This window comes from Aphelocoma coerulescens, chromosome 2, assembly GCF_041296385.1.
Source record: "Aphelocoma coerulescens isolate FSJ_1873_10779 chromosome 2, UR_Acoe_1.0, whole genome shotgun sequence".
NCBI lineage: Eukaryota > Metazoa > Chordata > Aves > Passeriformes > Corvidae > Aphelocoma > Aphelocoma coerulescens.
In genome coordinates this window covers 92165221-92186519 of record NC_091015.1, presented here as the reverse complement: position 1 = coordinate 92186519, position 21299 = coordinate 92165221, and the positions used below count along the sequence as shown (strand labels likewise).

At 38.8% G+C, this 21299-nt stretch overlaps 1 protein-coding gene across 2 annotated transcripts in view; it reads right to left on the bottom strand.

The window, feature by feature from the left end:
• The window catches only part of CTNND2 (catenin delta 2), a 658514-nt gene that overhangs the window by 91535 nt on the left and 545680 nt on the right, over nt 1-21299 (bottom strand). For both annotated transcript variants that reach the window (XM_069004021.1, XM_069004022.1), the window contains 2 exons: nt 5654-5771; nt 2444-2629 (listed from right to left, as the gene is read on the bottom strand). In XM_069004021.1, coding sequence (XP_068860122.1) covers nt 2444-2629; nt 5654-5771 — 304 coding nt within the window. The remainder of the gene's footprint in view (nt 1-2443; nt 2630-5653; nt 5772-21299) is intronic.

The following is a 21299-nucleotide window of genomic DNA, read 5'->3' as shown; positions in this document are numbered from 1 at the left end:
ATCTATACACGTATTTTCTGGGGATGTGAAATGTAGCAATCGCAGACTGGATACTACTCTCCTGTACTGAGGTGTCACAACTGACAGATGTGGCCGTGCCCTGTGCTTTGCCTGAAAAGATAAACCTCTCAAGTATTAAAGGAACCACAGAGACAAAGAAGCAGAAAGAATATGTCTTTTTACACAATTGGACAATTGTGTCCACACTGGACAAGTGCCTCTGAACATAATTCTGTACTTATTTTTGCAAAATAAATGGACAAAAGGTTACATTTACCCTCATCACAGTGTGAGTTATTTTATGCTATTAATATAAATGTGATTACATGAAAAATAGTGTTTTTCTTTTCAATTTTGGAGGGTAACTTGGGAGAACTGTTTCTGGCATGGTGATCTTGCTGCTATTGTTTTTAGTGGCACTCTAGTAAACTTGATAATATATTAATTTGATAATATACTTCAAATCATTTGGTATGTTCAACAGTCGAGGATTATGGGGTGAAAATAACATGCAGAAGGCTCCCAAGGCTCCCTTAAAATTCCTGAACTGAATAATATCCACATGTGAGAACCTGCATATGGCAAGATAAAGTAGGATGTCCGCATTTAAAGGCAATTAGATGAAAGAAGGAAACATCATTAGAAAAATATTTCTAATACTTGTAATGCAAAGCAGTCCTGTGCACAGCAGAATCAGTTCTGGAAAGAGTAAATTTATGTCCTTGCCACAGAAAAGCCTAGTGATCATAAACCTGAAAATATGTGTGTAGTTTTATTATTCTTTGGATTTAAAAAACTATATAAAACTCTTCCATTAGGCAAACACAAATGGCTCTGAGGAGATCGTTAACATGCAACAAGCTGATAATGAGCATCATAGAAACAGACAAAAAATATCTAAGAGCAGGCAAAAGCATGTACATTGTAAAGGTAGTCAGCCAAAAGAGTTCAGTTCCTTGTCCTGGAGGAGCAAAAAAATGTTTTTTAGGGAACCATTAAAGTACAAAGAAGCCCTATGGGAATATTTAAAGAGTCAACAGTAGAGAGTTAAAAGTATGAATCTGAGATCCAAAAGTCACAGAAAAAATGTAAGAGGAAGACTTAAAAAAGACTTCAGATAGTGAGTGTGTGTGCATGTGTTAGTAAACAGAGCATCAAAGAGCAAGCCAAGTTGCAGTGTGACGCATTCATATCCAGACATGCTATTTTTTGCTCCTGCACTTTGAATAACTGCAAGCACAGTGTGTGTGAGAACTGTTAATTCAGTAACAGGGATGATGACTACTTTATGGGGTAAAATTAGTTTGCTTTGACACTTTTAATCTCACTGTAGCCTAATACAGGAATCCCAACAAAAGGCCATAATAAACTCAAGTTATCTGATGATAGGGTGTTTAACCACAAGAGTAGGTGAAATTGAAGTCTTACTAGTCATGAGTGCTGCATTTTTCAGTATCCAACTTTTAGCTTAGTAATGTTGCCGTAACTTTTCCACATTAACACAGTTTGACTTTATGAACTCAGGAGTATTTTCAGTACTGGTTTACATAATTTATTCAAATACCTTGTGCACTTAGTTTCTTACTCAAATAAATATTCTCTTTGAGCAATCTGAAACAGAAATAAACTACAATGCAAAAATGTGACTAAGTGTAGGAAGAGGTGAAAACTTACTGCTGCCAGCACAGGCTGTCTGAAAAAGCCCATAAATCAGTAGCCATTGTTATTGCTATTTACTGTGTGTACTGATGCAACGGTGTCCTTCCCAGCAATATAATTGTCAGTATTCTCCAAATCATAAGTTCTTAATGGGATAAAAAAGGCGATAAATACACTTTAAAAATCAACCCACCCAAAATTAAAACCTTTCAAATAACTTGAGGAAGCAATCAAGACTTTGCTTTTCAATTTTTCTTTGGTAACAGCATTAAATATATCAAAATATGAATGCTTTTTAAACATTCACTCATATTACTCGATTCAGTCCAGTACAGTTTTCTCTCAACATGTAGAGGCACAGTGTAAGACTAACTTCGAAGCAAGCAAGTTTATATATATATATAAGCCTGATGTTTGTTTGCATCAAAGCCCTTCTACACACATGTGGCTCTGTGGAAGCACAGTGTAAAGCACATGCAGATCCCACTTTTCATTAGAAATGGCCTCCTTTCGAAGAGCATTTTACGGTATTTAAGGCATTCACAGTGTACCCATGGCTACAGTTTCCAGGTGCACCACATAATGTACAACTTTCTCAAGCAAACATATTTCATTACTCCAACACATATTCTGCTTTAAGCTCTCAGCTAATTAACAAGGGCAACAGTTTTATATATTCTGCGTCATGCATTTAATTTCTAATACGGTGCATTAATTATTTATCTTTTAAATGATGGGCACTTCAACTACTTGCAACAACACAGCTGCAAATAACTTTCGTTACCTGATCTTGTGATTTCTTTTTCTTCTTCTTCTTCCCCCAGCACCCTGAACTCTCTGCATCTTTTCCATTGGCATCACCACAGAGTAATCCATCAAGTTCATCTGTTCCCATCTGCTGTCCCTGAGATGTTTCTGCAGCTAGCCTGTATGAGAGGTTCCTCAAAATGCACACACAGTTTTCAACGGTCTGGAAAATATGACAAAAAGAAAAATACCGAAAACAAAACCAGAAAAAGATTAAAATTCTCCCCTTGCTCACTCTGAATACAAAGCAGAAGGAATTTCATCTATCTTTGCACATGCATTTTCCCAGCACAGTTCTTATGTGCACATTTCTGAGTGCTCCCCAGGTAATCACAGCTTAAGAGATTCAGAAATTTTAATGGTAACAAATCAGTAGTCTGGACAATACTTTTCTGGGAGATTTTAACTGTCATTCTGAATTTCACATTGGCGCCCCATGTGAAACAGATGTCAAGGTAAAAAGTGATCAAGAGAACCCGAACACTCTGAATGTCAGCAAACTCCCACCTCAGTGAATAGAAAATGCTACAAGCAGAAAATGGCAATAGATTCTGGGTTTTGTCCTTTTAAAACCAGAAATAACCTTTTTTTCTGGCAAAAATTCTATGTAAATTACGATAAAATTGGGATCTGAGTTCCATTTCACAAGTACTTGTAGCATGAACAGATGATGTTTCTCCAGTCCCCGAAGTAGGACTAGAATCTGTCTTGCTGCTTTTACTGCTTCTAGCCAGGCTGCAGACAGATACCTTGTGTGCAGCCCTTCCCTTTCATCCATTTATCCCCCTAATAGGTTGTGCCTTCTGCAGAAGATGCAAGCAGGAACCCATAAATGGATGAGACCCAGTGGAGACAAATTCACTTGCAATTCAACCTAATTTCTGCAAGTCTAAAAGAAGTTCAGTTTAGACATGAAACCTACTCATTTAGTTGGTTCAATTTGGTTTGATTATCCCTAATAAGAAGAATATGAGCTTAATTTTCTGCACACAAGGAAAGCATGGTTAAAAAAGCCATTCTCTATCTATGTATATTTACTTCAACTGTTTCTAATGCTCCATGGAGATAAAAAGCAATGGCCACTGCATCCCAGCTCTTTTGCTCCATTAACCCAGAATGGAATGACTGCGAGGCTTTCAGCTCTGTCGTATTCTGCCATATTCACCAGTGAGGCAAACAGATGGGGCTTCGTTTATTTTCATGTACTGCATGAGCTTCTGCCAGGTAAGCATTCAGCACATGTTTTTTGTGATGACATAAAGTTCCAGAGGCGGTCTCAAACTCAGATTAATCGACATGGGAATATTTATTTACTGTTTTTTAACATAGATGAAATGTCACAATTTTGCAACACACTTGTACGAATTTGAAATTTCTGCCAAATATATAAACACATGTAGAAATACGTGTGCATGTGTCTGTGTCTAGAAAGTGTTCTTAGTGCACCATTCATAGCTGAAAGCTTTGCAAACATCACAGTGACCATAAGTATTTTTTAAAATTTGCTGCCTCTTTGTTTTTTTTTTTTTTAAGATTATTGTACATGAATTTTATTCGCTTTTGATATAGTATGCTGAAGTTGAAGCTTTCTATTCATTGATTAGGATGCTAAACTTTAATTTTCTTTTTCACAAATCATAGTTTTTGCATTTAAAATTCTCATTTTGTGGAAAACATAACCTGAGTCCATCACGAGGACAATGTTACCTTAAACTAAAAACTGATAAGCAAGCTTCCAAGGCTCAAATGCAACCAACACCTTCTCTGCTAAGGTGAACTCCTACAAGCCAAGAAAGCTCGTTCTAACCACACAGCTGGACAGACTTCACTCCTCCTTGACTTTCGAGGATCCTTGTATTCCTTATGCTATTTTCAGTCTCATCATAAGGGGGCTAAGTACAAGTTCACTAGTTTTTCTACTCTAGCTATTTTTAACCTACTCTGAAGCTAATGAAGTCAAAAACACCCCTGTGTTTGGGGGCTGCTCCGCAGAATGTGTCTGGGTGGGGTAGTGGGGGCTGGCAACAGCAGAGTTTGCCCCAAACCCTGCTGCCAGGTGGGTGTCCTCTGAGCATCCCTCTACTAAACTTCTATTAATGGAAAATTGATTACAGGTTAATAGGTTGTGGGATTTTTTGGGGTGTTTTGAGTTTTTTCTGTTTTTTTTTTTTCTTTTTTGGTTTCTTTTTAAAAAAGACAAAGCCATGCTGTTAGCCCTGCACCTCATGCTATGAACCTCTCTTAATTCCTCTCTCCATCCCCTGAATTCTCAGGCAAATTTCACCTATTTGATTCAGGTAGTGAACAGAGACTCCTGGAGATTATTCCTCTCAAATCTATAAACTCATGGGGGTCCACAGACAATTCTGTGAAGTATTATTTGGAAATACAAACCCAGTGGGCTTTAAAACCTTGCTGCATAAAAGGCTGCTCTCCTGGAACTCCTAGGGGTTTGCAAATGGACCAAGGTTGCCCTAGAGCAGCAACTGTAATTAATTTAGCACTGTATACTGAAAGCAAAAGAAACTGGCCTTTTTCTTCTTCTCTGGAGTACTTTAATGCATTACAAATCTTCAATTTGTAAATGCTTGGAGTCTTTTTAATTAGGGAGTGCCTTTCACCTCTGTAGAAGCTTGTTCATATCCTAGTATTTTAAGAGAAGTAAAGTTGACATAATGAGGCATCTTAACACAGTTGTTATTGAAAGCATTCATTGATCCTCTTCAAAGAAGAAATAATGTTGCTTTTACTGCAAAACTGCCTATTAATTGCCCAATTTTTTTTTGCTTGTTTGCCTTCTAAGCCTACCTCACTCTTATTAGCTCTCCTACTGGGTACTGACAGTCAATTTTAAGGTAAAACTGGCAGAGCAATGTACGGAACTTTACATGGAGTATGATACATTTGCTCTTCTTAAATCAGTACCATTTTTTCTACTTAAATGATTCAATTGAGAGGATGACATGCTTACCTCTGCACACTACATACGTAGACACAAATACAATGCTTAGCACACTAAAATAAACAGCTCAGCAGAAAAAAAGGGAAAAGATGGGGTAAATTATGCTTTGCTAAGACATTCCTCACAATGCATTAAAAAAAAAAAATCATGAAAGAACTGTCTCTTTATAGTCCCCATATACCCTGAATACCTGGATTTGCAGCCGAAAAGACAAAGATGACAAACCTTACTATCAATTTCACTGCTCCCCAGAGCAGACTGGATCACGTACAGCAATGCATCTGTCAGGCCATCACACTCCCTCATTCTTCTGCGGGCCTCCTCTCCAGCAGAGCTGACATTCCTGCAAGGCAACAGCAAGGGTCACTATCTCCACAGCTCCCTGCCCACTGCCCCGCCTGAAACAATTCTCACAGTTCACACACAGATAAAGCACATGTTTTCTTTCCTCCTTTCATCAGTTCAGAGCTGTGAATAATGGAGACAGCTGCAAATGAGCTCAGGAAATGTAACGCAAAGGGGAACAAATGGAAGACATCAGGTCCTCCACAGGATGGGGCTGAGTGGCCAAGCAGCATGCGCCCACCTGCATGGGGAGACTCATGGCCCACTAAAATTTGGAGAAGGGCTGATAATCCTTCCTTCCTTCCTTTCTTGAAAGCATTTTTAAAATGTGCGTATGTGCATACAAATCAGGATTTAAAAAGTCTAGAGGTTTAGCCAAATATATCTCTTGGGAATTGGAGAGCCCAGTAGTTAGAGCTCCTAACCTGAGAGAAAAATATTATCAAAGCATAATATAAAACACCTGCTGTTGCTTGCTTCTCATTGTACATGTTTCCTTTTCTCTTTCATTTTGAGAGAACATTAATGCCCCAATCTTCTCTTTATGTAGTTATAAGTTATTTTACATTGCAAAACTTAAGGCCTCAGATTACTCTAATAATATTGTAATACTTGTGGTCCTTAGACGGGGCCAGAGGGCCTTCTAAACGCATTTCTATAAATCAAATTAAACCAAAATTTACTGCATAACACAATGTGTCATAAAGTTCCAAGTATTGATACACAAAGAAACAAATATGTATGAATGAGCATATACAAACAATCTGTATTTGCTAACATCAATTCTCCCAGGGAAAAACTGCATTCAAATTTGCATAGCAGGTTTGATTTGGAAATGGGTGAATTAGCAATCTCAAGAATGGGATAAAACTTTTCACGTAGCCTCCTTCAGTAGGGGAAGACAACCCTTTGCTGAGGTGGCTCACCTGTAGCTCTTCTCTCCCCACTAGTGAAGTTTATACAAAGAAAGAACATAAAAGAACACACACACCAAGACCGATGTATTTAATACCAATGAGTGGAAATGGAAGGGAGGACACTGGCCCTTGAATTTTGGAAGAAGGCAAGGCACTTTCTCTCTTTTATGCCATTTTCAATGACCTTTGCATTAAAGATGGAAAAAGAACAGGAATCTGGGAGAGGGGTGGGGGGGTGGAAAGAATTCCAGATGGAGGCAGATGAGAGGGATAGGTTTCCTTTCAATTCTTTCTCTGCTCTACCTACTTCATCCTATTCTGCCTCCTTATTATCTAAAAAAAAAGCATCTCCATTCCCCCAAAGCAACGAGGAGTCTTATAACTGTACAATCCCCCAGCCCCTCCAATGCAGGCTCCTAATTGACTCTACCCTCTAAACATACATGATTTACCATCTATACTTGCATCCCTGCACAGTCCTAATTAGTACTGCTCTCCCACACACAAACTGGCCCAAATAATTCAATACTGTTCCCTTCACCTCAGCAGACAGCTTGACAGAAAACATACAGCCCTGGAGCACTGGAATGAATTCTTGTATCTCTCCAGCAAACAAATTCACTCTTCTTGAGACCTCTCACTTTTTGCCACATTACACATCTGAAGTCTGCCCTTCATAACAGATTGCAAGTTTTGTGTTGTCCGGTTCCTCCGGTCCCTGAACTCCATGCCTCTTCCTCTATCTCTCTGCTGCCATGGGATCAGCAGGTGAGGGATTTTCCTCCATTTCCAGAAGGAGGAAACCTTCTTCTGTCATCTAGGAAGTAGGGTCTCAGAAATATCAACTGGAAAAATTCTCTCCTTTTGAAGTGATGGAAACTTCTGACTTACCTTTGTCTGACAGAAATAAGAAGGTAAAAATACAGAGCATGGTTTTCCCCAAACAGTGAATGTGCCCTACACTTGCAGGGCTGGGGACTCCACCTAAAGTAGAGTAGACTATTCCCTTTTAAAGGGAACAGCTCCACTGAAATTCCAAAAGGGCAGAACATGTAGGAAAAGCAGAATCACGGACTGGAAAAGTGCATTGTGGGGTATATAGTGAGGATAAGAACCATTATTTGACTTCTATCTGAAATTTCATTCTCTTACCCTCTAGAAAGATAAAGACAGAGGTAGGCAGATAAATACACTTGGAGAGAGGCTGTTGAGGCACTGGTACAGGTTACCCAAAGAAGTTGTGGATGTCCCATTCCCTGGTAGTGTTCAAGGCCAGGCTGGAGGGGACTTTGAGCAACCTGGTCTAGTGAAAGGTGGTGTTTTCCATGGTAGGGTGTTAAAATTCAATAGTCTTTAAGATGCCTTCCAACCCAAACCATTTTATGATCCTATGACTCTGTGATGAAGAAAGTTATAGCCAGCCCTACAAGAGTAACTGCACAAATTATACTAGGCCGATGCTGAGAAAGAGTTCTCAGCACAGCTTTGCACCTTTCTTTGCACCACTATAAAAAAAAAAAAAGCTGAAATATTCCTGAATCCTTTTAAACAGAGATAGATCTTACAGTCTGTACTAAAATAATGCATCCAGGCTTCTTTGTTTTCTGCACTTACATATACTGAGTGCAAGCTTTCAAAATAGACTGATTTAGACACCAGTAGAAACAGAAATATTCTTCCTGATCTTCTTATTGAGGTGATGTTTCCTTCTCTCTTGCATGGCCAAATGCACATCACCTTGTCTGTCCAGAGCCTGCAGAGACTGTCGGCCTCTCAGTTCCTCTCCAAGTTCATCAGAAACTCCTCCTCACCAAGACAGCAATGTAGACAACCTTATAGTCCCTGAGCTGTGGGCTGTCTGCCCTGTTCACTTCCAGCAAACAAAGAATATGAGGCCTTTGCACAAAGCAATACAGACACACCAGGGGCACATCCTGCACAGACAATGCATTTCCTTGCTCTGTGTGGAGGAGCTGTCGAGTTGGGTTCTTCTATTTATCATCCTTCCCCATTATGCTCCAGTTGCTCCTGTAATCAAGAGCTGGATATTCTGAATTCCCATAACTGCCTTTCCTTCTCTTACAAAAGTTGCTGTTCACTTTCTGCACTGACTTGTAGCTACTACAGCCCTCCTGAAGACATGGTGCAAATATCTACATGGGAAATAGCTCAAAAACCAAGACAAATCCAAACCTTGCATCAACATTTTGTCAAAAATAATCAGTTGATTACTTAAAAAGAAATAAATCCCATTATCTAGCAGTCTCATGTCACCTCTACTGAAGTAATTGCTGTTAACTGAGATCATCCACAGAGGGTCTCTAAGATCACCATGCTCTGCAAAAGGGAAGCAAGTTCCAGATTGCATGAGCTGCCAAAGAAAACACACTGCCATGTTAATTTTATTTCTCACTGTTAACTGGAACATGCTGTATCTGTCAGTGTGACAGCAAGTAAGACATGATTTGTCATTTGTGAACTTATAGGTCACCGTGCAGATGTTAAATTGGAGCATTAGTAGTATCTACTGTTGGCAAGATGTCCCACAGTCAGTGCATATTTCTCTGGTGCCATTTTTCAAACAGGTGAAACCATGTTTTCTGGATGTTTTAAAGGATGTGGAGATATGATGCACAAGTCTTCAGGGAAAAAATACTTTTCCATTGTAAATGCAGCCCAGCTTGATCACCCTGTATACTTTGATTCTTTGTGTAAACTCTGCTCATGGTATATGTGAGCCATAGGCTGTCATTTTGAACCTAATAGGGCAAGGAATCCTTCACCCTGCCATAAACCAGTAAAATGAATTTCAGATAGAATCCAGTCATGCAGGAATACCAAGAATACAGAGTGCTAAAGAATAACTCTCAGTTTAGTCAGAAGGTCCCACTTAGAGCTTTAAACTCCAGGTAAAGTAAACAGCTTTTTCTCAAGAAACACTAGGAACAGATAGTCAGGGCAAGACCTCAGACCCATGGTTCATCAAACTGCTTTTCTGAACAAACAGCAGACCAATTTTGCTAATTACCTAGGAATGGAAAGAGAACTGAAATAATCCAGCTTCAGTTTCATGGGAAAATGGCTAACTATCATATCACCTGATAACTAACAGCAGGTATGATCCTGCACACCATGGGCGTGTCAATCCGAGGCTCTAGGGATACGAAGGGTGTGGTATAAAGGAGTGCACTGTGCAACACATACCTGACTCGTGTCAGCCCTGGCACTTGCATTAGTTATTCACTGCAATTGTTAGGCTTTGAGGTAGGGCAAGATGGGTGGTGCCAAGTAATTTCTTTCTGCTTTAGGGTCATTTTCCATAAACTCATATAAACTGTGGGATGTTCAGAGCAATGTCCTCATGATTCTATGCTAACTAAATTAATCTGTTTTATACAGGGGAGGGACATTGATTTCTATGGAAAGATCATCCAGAAAGCCAGTGTGCTGAGATATGACCTCTGGATATGGGAAGCTGTTGACATTACTCCCAGTGGCAGTTTCACCCATCTCATAGACAGAATTAAAGCATCTGCACCTGCCCTCCCTAAGCATGCTCAGGTCACACCAAGCAGTTGGACCGTTCCAGTAGCAGATCCAGGTCTGCAGATTGCAGATCTCATTGCAGTCATGCAGGACAATGATGGAGAATGAATAATATGCATTTAGCAAAGGTGAAATTGAGACACGTATTCCTCAAAGCCCCACGATAAGAAGAGAAAGCATGTTTAATATCTAGTAAATGGAAAATTTTTGCTATGGCATGATACAAGAGAGGACAGACACAGGAAGGATAATATCTTAAATTAGGTGGCATACAAAAGTTATCTTCAGCATGAAATTCCAAGGGCCTTCCATATATATTGTTATTCCAAGAAATTTTGTGTAAGAGGGACTAATCCTAACACCTTCAATCTTTTTCATCCTTCTACATGTTGCAATAGCCACCAAAAAGAGATTTTTCACAGCAAGGGGGAAAGGTTTACATAAATCAAGAACTACACCAACCCCATTAATGTTATAGCAATGGTGATTATGTTTCCTGAGGATACCTAGCAAGGGAAAAGCCCTCAGAATACTGAGTAACTGAGTTACAACTGGCACACTGAATACTCTTCTTCAAAACATACAGATTAAAAACCCAAACAAACAAAACCCCACCCTGACACTGGCCTCCTCTAGATGTGCTCTTTCAAACGCTGCCTATTTCTATTTCTGCCTGATTGCCTGAGCATTTCTCCTTCAGGGACCGAGCCTTGTCTTGGGGGCAAGCTGGCATCCCCAGTCCCATCAGAGGGTGCTGTGGTGACGACCCTCTGAGCTGGTCTGGAATGTAAAAGATGATCCCCTAAGAGCTACTGCTTTTTCTGTGCACTCCCAGCTGATTCTGTCAGCATTCAGGCTCTCTGCTGCAAGGGTCTAATACAGTGACACAGACAGCAAAATGAAGCAACCAGCACTGTGCATGTATCCATCAAAGATGCTCAGTGTGATCATCAGTCCCTATACAACCATACAATCGGTTGGGGCTTTTTATAGTAAACTTAAAAACGTAAACTTCCTACAGTAAACTTTTTTAATAGTTTTTATTGGCTTATCTGTAAGTATTCAGTGCAGCCTTTGACATGGAATAAATAGGTTAGCTGTAGTAGTTCTTGTTACTACCAAATTCTGATTTTTTATCCTTATTTGTACACTAAGACCTTTTTAAATCATCTCTTCCTGCTGAAAACTAAACTAGCTGATAAGACTAGCTATTTCTCAGACAAAACAGAAATTGATAAGACTAGCTATTTCTCAGACAAAATAGAAATTCAAACAAGGCAGAGACAAAACCTAAGAAAACACAAGATGGTTCATTCTTCATTATTAAGTGTTTCTAAGTGTTAGGTTTTCAGTGACTACAAAATCAGCTTATTGTTTGAAGTAAAAATAAATTAAAACAGATTTTTCAGTCCCTGCCACAGATCTCCCTTTAACTTTTCCTGATTTGAATGACAGTTCAGTGCAGTATCACCAAAATCAGCAAGATTTCTTCTTGCTAAATATTCTTAGCACCAATTATAGCCTTCTTTATCTATAAGTTGGTTTTCAGAATTCAGCAATCCTGCATGTGGATTAAAAATAACATAGGTTCAGGGGAAAATTGTCCTAATTAATTAGAATACCTCAACTGTAGCTAAAGAAGCAAGACATTTTATATCAACAAGGAATTTGGCCAAAGAGAGACCTTTCTCTCCTAGGTATTACTTTCACTTTAAAAGAATACTTTACAATTAGACAAACATCTGACAGTCTAATGTGGATACAGTCTTGGTTATTAACCTTTCTATCAAATGCTATGACAATGTGATTTAGCTTTGATTATTCAGTGGTCCCTTTTGTCTTCAAAACATCAGTGCAATTAGCCTACCAAGGCAAGCACTCAACAGGTGCCTTTTCCTGCTGTGCTTCTGCATGTCCAATGCTAAGGCTAAATGCATTGTTTTTAATGACTGCTCTGTGTGACTTGTGAAGCAATTGACTCCTAACGTCGTTTTTTGCTATTTTGATACTTTTGAGAGATACATGATGGGAAAGCACATGAACTGCAACACACATCTTAAAAGAAATTGTCGCCCTAAAAATGCCCCAAATCCACCCTGGATTTTCTGGCCTAAACAATTTCGGTACAGTTCATGGTATAATCAACCATAGCCTCATCTGAAAGAAACAAAAAGTATTTCTAAGTACCCCTCTCCCCTTCTGACGTGTTTTCATTTGAAGTGCAATTCTATTTAACTATAATACACAGAATTACACATAGTGTATTCAGGAAATGTTTTAAATTATGGCAGTAAAAAAAATCCCACCTGCATCAAATTTTTGTTTTGATATTTAATTTCTCTGGCACACAGTATTTGCTTCATAGATATCACTGCACTCCTTAATGCTCAGCTGTTTATACAGCTTTTAATGCACTACCTGTTTATTCAGTAAGAGCTGAAATACTGTGTCACTTACTGCCCTTGGGAAGACCTGCTGTGGTACAGACTCTGAAGGTCGTAATGGGAATACTTTAAATATGTCAACATCAAGACACCTTTCTCCATTTACAATTGCAATGTTGCTAAATGGAGCTCTATATATGTTAAAGACTGCAAGAATTTAATTAAAGCATTAGCTTTTGATGATCCAGCATTAAATACCAGCATTAGCTCAGGCACTTCTGTCCTACAGAACCTCTGTCCAGAGGACTGCAGCTCTTACTCCTTGCATGGACTGAAGAGCAACAGGACAAATTTGTGGAGAAGGATGGCACTGAGGCCACCAAATGCAGGATCACTCCCCCACGCCAGCACCCAGTGAAACACCTATGTGGCCAGGAGCAGCATGCCCTGAGGAACTGTTACCATCTTCCCTGGTATCTACTCTGGTCACTGGGAGAACTCAAAAATACTGTGTCAGATGCTTCAGCACTGGAAAGCAGCCCCTCTTTTTTTTATTTTTCTGTTCAGCTTGTTCACTTATTCAGAACAAAACTGATCAGACATAAACGGTTTTCAATTAACCTCATTCTATTATTCATCAGGTTGTTTTCTTCAAACGCTTATAAATTGGTCTGTTTTGATGTTCGTAATTGCCTTCCTCTACATTAACCATTCAAGCAATTTCTAAAGTATTAAAATTCAGGTTATTTGTACATAATTTCTATGTCTACTTTTCTTCTCCACTAAAAGATGAATCCTGTATTTGTCCTGTTTAGGTCTGTGAGAAAGTCTTTGATTTGCATGAGCTGCCCTAGCAAATACACTTCCATAAGAATAAAAATATTCCCTCTTTTATTTTTTGTAGCCTATATTCTCAGGAAAAACTTGGCATTACAACTGCATTCTTAAGAACAATTGAAAAGAAGCAGACAAAATGCTTTAGAGTTCGAAGTAAGCATCAAATGAATATACTATGTGTAAAAGGCAGTAATTTACTGTGTTTAAAATATTATTCAGAGTGTACCAGCATGTCTTACACTGCTGAGATCCCTTTATAAAATTGTTTGAATGTTATTTCTCTAATATAATTTTAGCTGTAAAGAAAAATTCCTCTCCTTCAGTCAAAATTGTAACATACACAACAGCTGGGGAAAAGGATTTTCATTCGCACCTGAAACTTGGAAAAGGAATTTAGCCAACTTCTCATAGTGTGTGAAAATTCTTGCCATCCTTTGATGTCCTTGTATTTGACCTTTTTTTTTTTATCTTAAGAACAACTAGTACTAACAAACAAAAATGAAATGTCTTAGTTTTGACAGTTCTTTCCCCTTGACTTAATCCCAGTGTAGCTCATGTGCTTTTCAGGAATACACGCAAGCCTCTTTTCTATACACTCAAAAATATTTCAGTGCCTGACTTGGTCACGATAAAAGTGCAACTTCAGAATCCAACATGGGGCTAAAATACATTCCTGACCTGCTGCCAGGTTTTACCTGATATTGCTTAGTACTAGCAGGCATGTTCTAGCTACAGAAGACATATTTTTGTATAGTAATAGGAAAGGACCAGACCATCACATAAAATTAAGTTAATTAAAAATATAAGCATGATGCTTTTCCTAACAGACCAGTTTGCTTATTTAATAAAACTCCTAAACAACAACAACAACAAAATCTATGAAAATGTTTCAAAAGTATTGTTTCTGGAATCAGAAAAAAACCCCAAACCTAAGAGCAAAAGCTTCAAAAAAACAGACTTTGGGTTATGTTTTTTTAAAGTTTATTTGTTAAATATCTTGCCTGTTTAAAGGACTAGTTTGTGCATCCTTTCTCCCCTCTCTCAAGTAATTACGGACTCAAGAAGTCCTGAGAGCTGGTACCCTCTAAAGCCATCCTCTGTTCCATTTTAATAAGGCACTTAGCTTTGGGTCTCCAGCATGCCCAGAAGTCTTTGTGCAAAGAATGTCATTGTGTTACCCCACAGAAGCAAAAAAGGAAGCGATTTGAAGCCAGGTATCTGCATTAAAACTTTCTCAGTCATCTGAGTGTCTTGCATTCCAGTGAGTCCTGTTGTCCATAAATTCTCTTAACTGACAATTATAAAAGAAAGAAGTGCTTTAATGAGTAAATTGTAGGTCCTATCTTGCTCTCCTTTGTGGCTCATACACACAAATCGAACAGTTAGAAATTAGTTAATTTCCCAGAAAAAAAACAGGCCATTTAAATATCCAGTGAATAGCCTGCTACATGGAAAAAAGTCCATATGCCAAATAGACCCATTTGCCACACAAATTCAGTTTAAGAGCAACAAAACTCACGCAGTAAAAAGCCAAGTGCCACAACTGTCAAACTCTTACAACACGATGCAAGTAGACACATCTGTGATTCAGGTATAAATCCAGTAATTTTACATTACTTTTCCAAATAAATGGACACTTTGAAAGGATGGGAAGCTGGAATGAGTTCTCCTAGTTTGATGATATAGGGATGTGAAAGGCAAACGTTTCTAGGCAAACATAAAAGCTACATCTTGAAAAAAACAAAAAACAAGAAAAAGAGAAATAGAGATTATTTCAGACATATTAACTCAGGAGAGCATCTGTATGAGGAAAAACTAGTTTAAACCTTGGGATGGGATATCATGACACTGTCATTTTGGTTTCTCACTCTGTTAAACAAGCATTCTACTTGGGCTAGATGACAGTTCAGCTGTTTTATAGTTTTATAAATATATAGTTTTATAAATACGAGAATAAATAATGACATTAGAGATTAATTTTGGACTCCATTTTGACATAAGATTCTACTTTTTATACTCTGACTTTCACTTCTCCATTTGATATGCTGATTTTTAAGTTGACATTGTTGTTACTAAACCAGAACTAAAGTTTTGGATGAGGTATTACAACATATTGCATATTCCTTTCTTATACTTTGGCGGCCACTTAAGCTCAATAGGTCTGTTTGCCTGTGCCCTTAAGTTTGAAACATTTAAAAGCATTATCAGTAATGCACCTCTTTTCAGGTCTTATAACTGAAAGTATTGGAAAGTTACACAGTTCTCTTGCTTTGGTTTTAGAACTCAGTGAAAAAGATAATCACAAAAATCAGACCATAAACAATGTAAATAGTTACATTTAGCAAAGCTACCAGTCTAAAAATCCTATGAATAAAGATTAGGTTCCAGAAAAAACATAAGCAATAACCAATCCTATCAACCTGGAGGAACAAACAGGATCATGATTACTCAAGTAAGATGATTCCCTTAACCTACAAAGAAATCTCCGTGCCACATCTGAGTTTCAAGTGCCTTCCTGCATCTATTTTGCAGTCTTGAAAAACCATTATCAGTGCAGTGCCTTGAGAAGTAAGGAGGGTAAATCAGCTTTGGTTGTTGACTAATCAGATGAGCACAATTAATTACAACACCAATCAGTTAATTAGATTATTAGCTTCATCTCTTTTTGATCAGCTACTTAGAAATTTTAATACAGAGGATAAGAAGTCACAAAGCAGAACACTCATTAGAGTATCAGAAGTATGAAACACTGCTCTGACTAAAACAAGTTACAGCACAGCACAGCAAAGTAGAAGGCAAATGCTTTTCAGCTGTGTGAGTGCCCATGTTCTCAGTGAATTGACTGCTATGGACTTTTCTCCAGCTGCAGTCTCTCTCCAAATCTGAGAGGCATCTTTCTCCCCTACCAAAACTAAAAATCTTTAGAAATGAAGCTTATTTGTAATTTCTCCCTGTTCCTTGTATAAACTAGTTACCAGTATGTAAGTTTCTTTTACTGTCATAATCTGCATGCCCTATTACCAGCTCCTCCTTCCCAATTTTCAGTTAGGCATCTCAAAATTAATTTATTATTTGTTCATATTATTTCTTTCTAGTCACATAATTCATTAAATGATACTGTTCCTGTGAAATTGCATTTTATTATTTCTAGAACAATCTCTACCCTCAATTTTCTCTTTTTTATGCTTCAACTTCATTAAAAACATCAAGGTGTCTATGCTGCTTTCCAGTAACAGCATCTCATGGTGTTATGAGTTTTTGAGCTAAATACCTGTAAAAAAATCTCATTATCATAAATTGCCTAATCATAAAAAAAAAAAGTGATGCATAATAAATTACAATTCTTATGCTTTGTCCAAATGTGCCTTCAGCATAAGAAATAAATATGCATGTTCATGTTCTATTTTCATGATGGTTAACCTGAAATTGCCAGTGAGCATCCTACCTCAGATTATGTCACATCATCCTATCTCTGAATGGCTTTATGTGCACACTGAGGGATGATGAAAGAACTGACCCTCTAGCGTGCCCTTCAGCCTAGTGAGTCATTGTGCATCACTGCTGCTTGAAATAACCTGTAAAAAAAGAAGGGAATCACTCTACCATAACCCTACTTATCCCCACCTAGTCCATGGCATACAGGATGATGAACAAACACTGCTACGAGCACCGCTGTCTATGTTCTCTACCCCTTTGGCTGATACCCCAGGGATGGTGTCTGACAACCTGGATCTTCTGCCAGAACAAATTTCTTACAAAACCCTACACTGCCCTGTTTTGATGCCTGGGTCTCTTCTATGTCACAGGAACTGCTCAGGAGGCAGATATTACTTATTGTCAGCAATTTAATTTTTCCCTTTTCATTTTAACACATACCCTTTGAATAAATTAATTCATTCCTGTTAAACTAAAAGCCAAATTCAAACTTTCCATTGGTGCCTTAAAATGCTTGTGAAACTCTTGCCTGAGTAGCAGACTCTACTTTGTTATTTGCTTGGCCATGAAATGTACTATTATGCTTCGGATATTTCACCCACCCACCCACCTGCAAAGAAATGCAATTAACACATTACTATATTTGCCTCATCCTGATTCTTCCTATAAATTGAACCACAACACTTGTGTGCCATGAAAGAAGAGGACACCTCACCCTCAACCCTTCTTCTCCCCCAAAAATATGGTTTGCAGGAGCTGTGTGTATCTGATTGAGTAAAGTTTTCTGCAGAACCATTGTCTTCATCTCATTATCACCTTTGTGCATCCTATTTCCATCAAGTTTCACCTTACTCAGGAGCTTCAGTACATGTTTCTTGGGCCACGAGACAGAGTGTATTGTGTTCTAAAAACCCACAGTTCACCAACAATAAAGAGTGGGGGAAAGATTACAAAAACTGAACAACCAGAAAAGGCTGAGAGCTGGTTTCAAGTACAAAGTTACTGATGCTGTGGCAAACTTCAGCCTCAGTCTCCAGCTAATTATTCCTACACTGGGGAATTTCTGCAGTTGTTTTTACTCTTCAGTTGGCAGGTAAGAATTCCCTGAACAAGAGATACTCAGCATCATCAGTATTTACTGCCACGTGATCTGCTTTTACAACAAACCTCACCTTTAACAGTGCTTTGACTGCAGTGGTGCTATGCCTGAGAAAAGAATCATCCTTTGTATGCTTTGTTTGCCAGTCAGACCAAATTAGCAAAAGATAATTACAGCTTATAAAGGTGTCTGTTCTTTTATGAATAAACACCCATTCTAATTTTGTAATTATTATTTTACCATTCTCAGTTAATTGTCAGTTACTCAAAAATATAGCTTCCTCTGAAACAGTACAAACACAATTCGCTGAATTACTGTAAAATTTCCTATATTAGGTATAAAGACCGCAAATTATTTAATACAACTTTAGGAAGCTCAGTGCTTATTTCCCAGCTCAGGGAAGATTTCCACTGCCAAACCTTGCTGAAATAAATATGCTAAAAACAAATACTAGAGCATTTTTTTCCTTTCTTAGCAGGTGGCTCTGGTAAAGTGACACTCCATCAAGATAGTAAGAGTATGAATCGAGTATTGCAATGTTACAGTTCCTTATGCTTGAGTTATCTTTCTGCCCAGAGCAGATTGTCTCCATTACCCTCCTCTGGACCTGCTCCAGCAGGCCCATGACCTTCTGATGGTGGGGGCCCCAGAGCTGGATGCAGCACTCCAGTTGTTGTCTCAGGAGAGTAGAGTAGTGAGGGACAGCCACCTCCTGGCCACGCTGCTTTTGATGCAGCCCAAGATACCACTGACCTTTTAGGCTGTAAGCACACCCTGTTGGCTCATGTCCAGCTTTTCATCCACCAGACCTCCCAAGTGTTTTTTGGCAGGGCTGCTCAATGACTTGTCCCAGTCTGCGCTCATGTCTGGGATTGCCCTGACCCAGGTGTGGCACCTTGCACTTTGACTTGTTGAACTTCATGAGGTTCTCATGGGCCCACTCCTCAAGTCCTTTCCTTCTGTTGTGTCAACTGTACTGCTCAGCTTCATGCTATCTGCAAAGTTACTGAGGGTGCACTTGATCACTGATAATAAAGAGCACCAGACTCAAGACAGAGCCTTGAGGGGCACCACTCATCATCAGCCTCCCCTGGAGATAAACCCATGGACCACAACTCTCTGTCTGCATCCATCCAGCCAATTATTCATCCGCCATGTGAGGCAGAGGTATTGGAAGGGCCTCAGCTGGGGCTCACCCTCTCTTCCCTACTGCAATCAGAATCAGACAATGATTGGGCTTTGCTGGGCACAAGCACCACTCCCCGTATCCTTGGACTCTGGCAGCAGGTAAATGTGTCTCTGAACACAGCTCTGGGAACTTCTCAGCTGTACAAAACCACACCAGGGTTTAGAGGAAGGGAAGAACTGCACACCTGCACTCCAGAAATACCCACCGGCACCAATAGGTGCCACCAAACACTCCAGGAGCATTCAGGCAGTATGTGAACTCTTCTACTGGAGGAAGCTTTGGAAAAGTTATTTGCATTCCATATGCAGTATTATCCTGCACTAGCTTCCTCTGGAGATACAGGATCTACCTTGAGAGTATTCACTGGGAGAATTACCAAGAAACAACTATTCTGCAGTTCTTTGCTTTCTGCTATTCCACAGTGTAGACAAGTCCCTAAGACAAAACTCTCAGTTACAACAGACAAGTGTCACACCAGCTTCAATTTAATCTGCTTAATCTGCCTGCTTCTCACCAAACACATCCTCACTCTTGCCTCACCATTTTACCTAAAATGTTGCCTTCAGCATTACGTTATTAAGCCACACAACACCACTGTCATCCATGTCACCTGTTCTCTTGAAAATCTCCATGGAAAGCAGAATCCTGGCAGATGGAAAATGTGAACTTCAGTGTTTTCCCACACTTTTTGTGGATGTGCTGGGCTGCTCCACATACTGTGTCTGCTGGGCAGTGGTACTGCTGTGATGGCTGCAGCCAAAGCCACTCACATGCATGTAGGTGAATGCCTGAAATTCAATCCACACCATGAAATCTTTTCTCAAAACATGCCTTATCAAACTGAGCTGTTAAAACATTTATAATTGAGGCAGCACAACCTCATACACCTGTCTTTGCTATCTGTTATAGCCTCTCACAGGAACCATGTCATGGCTATCAATATGCCTTCTGCCCTCTTTCCCCAAATAGAAGTTGTACCACAGGTCTTCAATTTACACATTTATAACCCAAACTCCACTTGAAAAGTGGCACTATACTTGCCCCAGAAGATTCAGGCAGTCTGCTAGGCTCTAAACTTGATTTGCAAATCTGCCCTGTTAACTGAACAAAATGTGACAGCCAAAAAAAAATGCAGTGCCAGAGAAGTTGATCACTTCTGTAATACCAGAAAGAACAGCAGTAACAAGCATAAACAAGCATAAACTCTCAAACTACTTTAAAGATTAAGTGCAACCGTCTATTTATTTAGACCAATGGTGAAGTCAATCTGAACAAACAGCAGAGAATTCTGGAAGCATTTCAGTATACAAGTTCAGAGAAGAATATGGAGGTATCAATGAGATTGAAAAATAAGACCTAAACATCCCAAAGTTGTATTAGTTAGGTAAACTGATTAACAAAAAAATGTACTGTGCATCCTCTATGTCCAGTTCTTCAAAAATTGTAGTATTAGTATTTTGCATAGAATTTTAAAGTTTGATTGCAATTTCAAGGGGATTTAACTGAATTTAGAGACTTAAAATGGCAAGACACTGTGCATGTAATGGTCAATACTCTTTCTCTAACTGCAATTTCATCTTGATGTAAAGAATAATGTAAAGCAGCTTGCAATTGCGATTCTGAAATTGTCTATTTAAATAAACATCTAATTAGAAATGTCATATATTGTAACTGCATTTCAATTTAAAGTACCATCAAAATACCACTTATTTACTTATTAAGAGAACCCAAATTAACACTTACTAGCCTACACGACTGAAAAAAGATTTTCAAATACAAATCTTTCTCGAGCTTCTCTGGCTGACATTTGAAAGTAATCATACTTGCAATTGCTAATCAGTTCATTGTTGTACCATGCTTTACAGAACAGCACAGTTAGAAAGTCAAGCACTGAAAACTCACGTAATACCTCAATTAAGTTGGCCTCTGTATCTGTAATTGAACTCCTTTACAGAATGGTTGTTATGTGTTTTCTACTCTGCCACTTTTCACCCCTGTAGGTCCCACTGTGTGGGCAGGAATCCATGACACACAATGGATTTATTTGATGTGAATGACAGTTTCGCTTAGAAGGGGTTGTTTTCCATTAGCCTGCAAGTGCTCCATGACCAATTCAAGG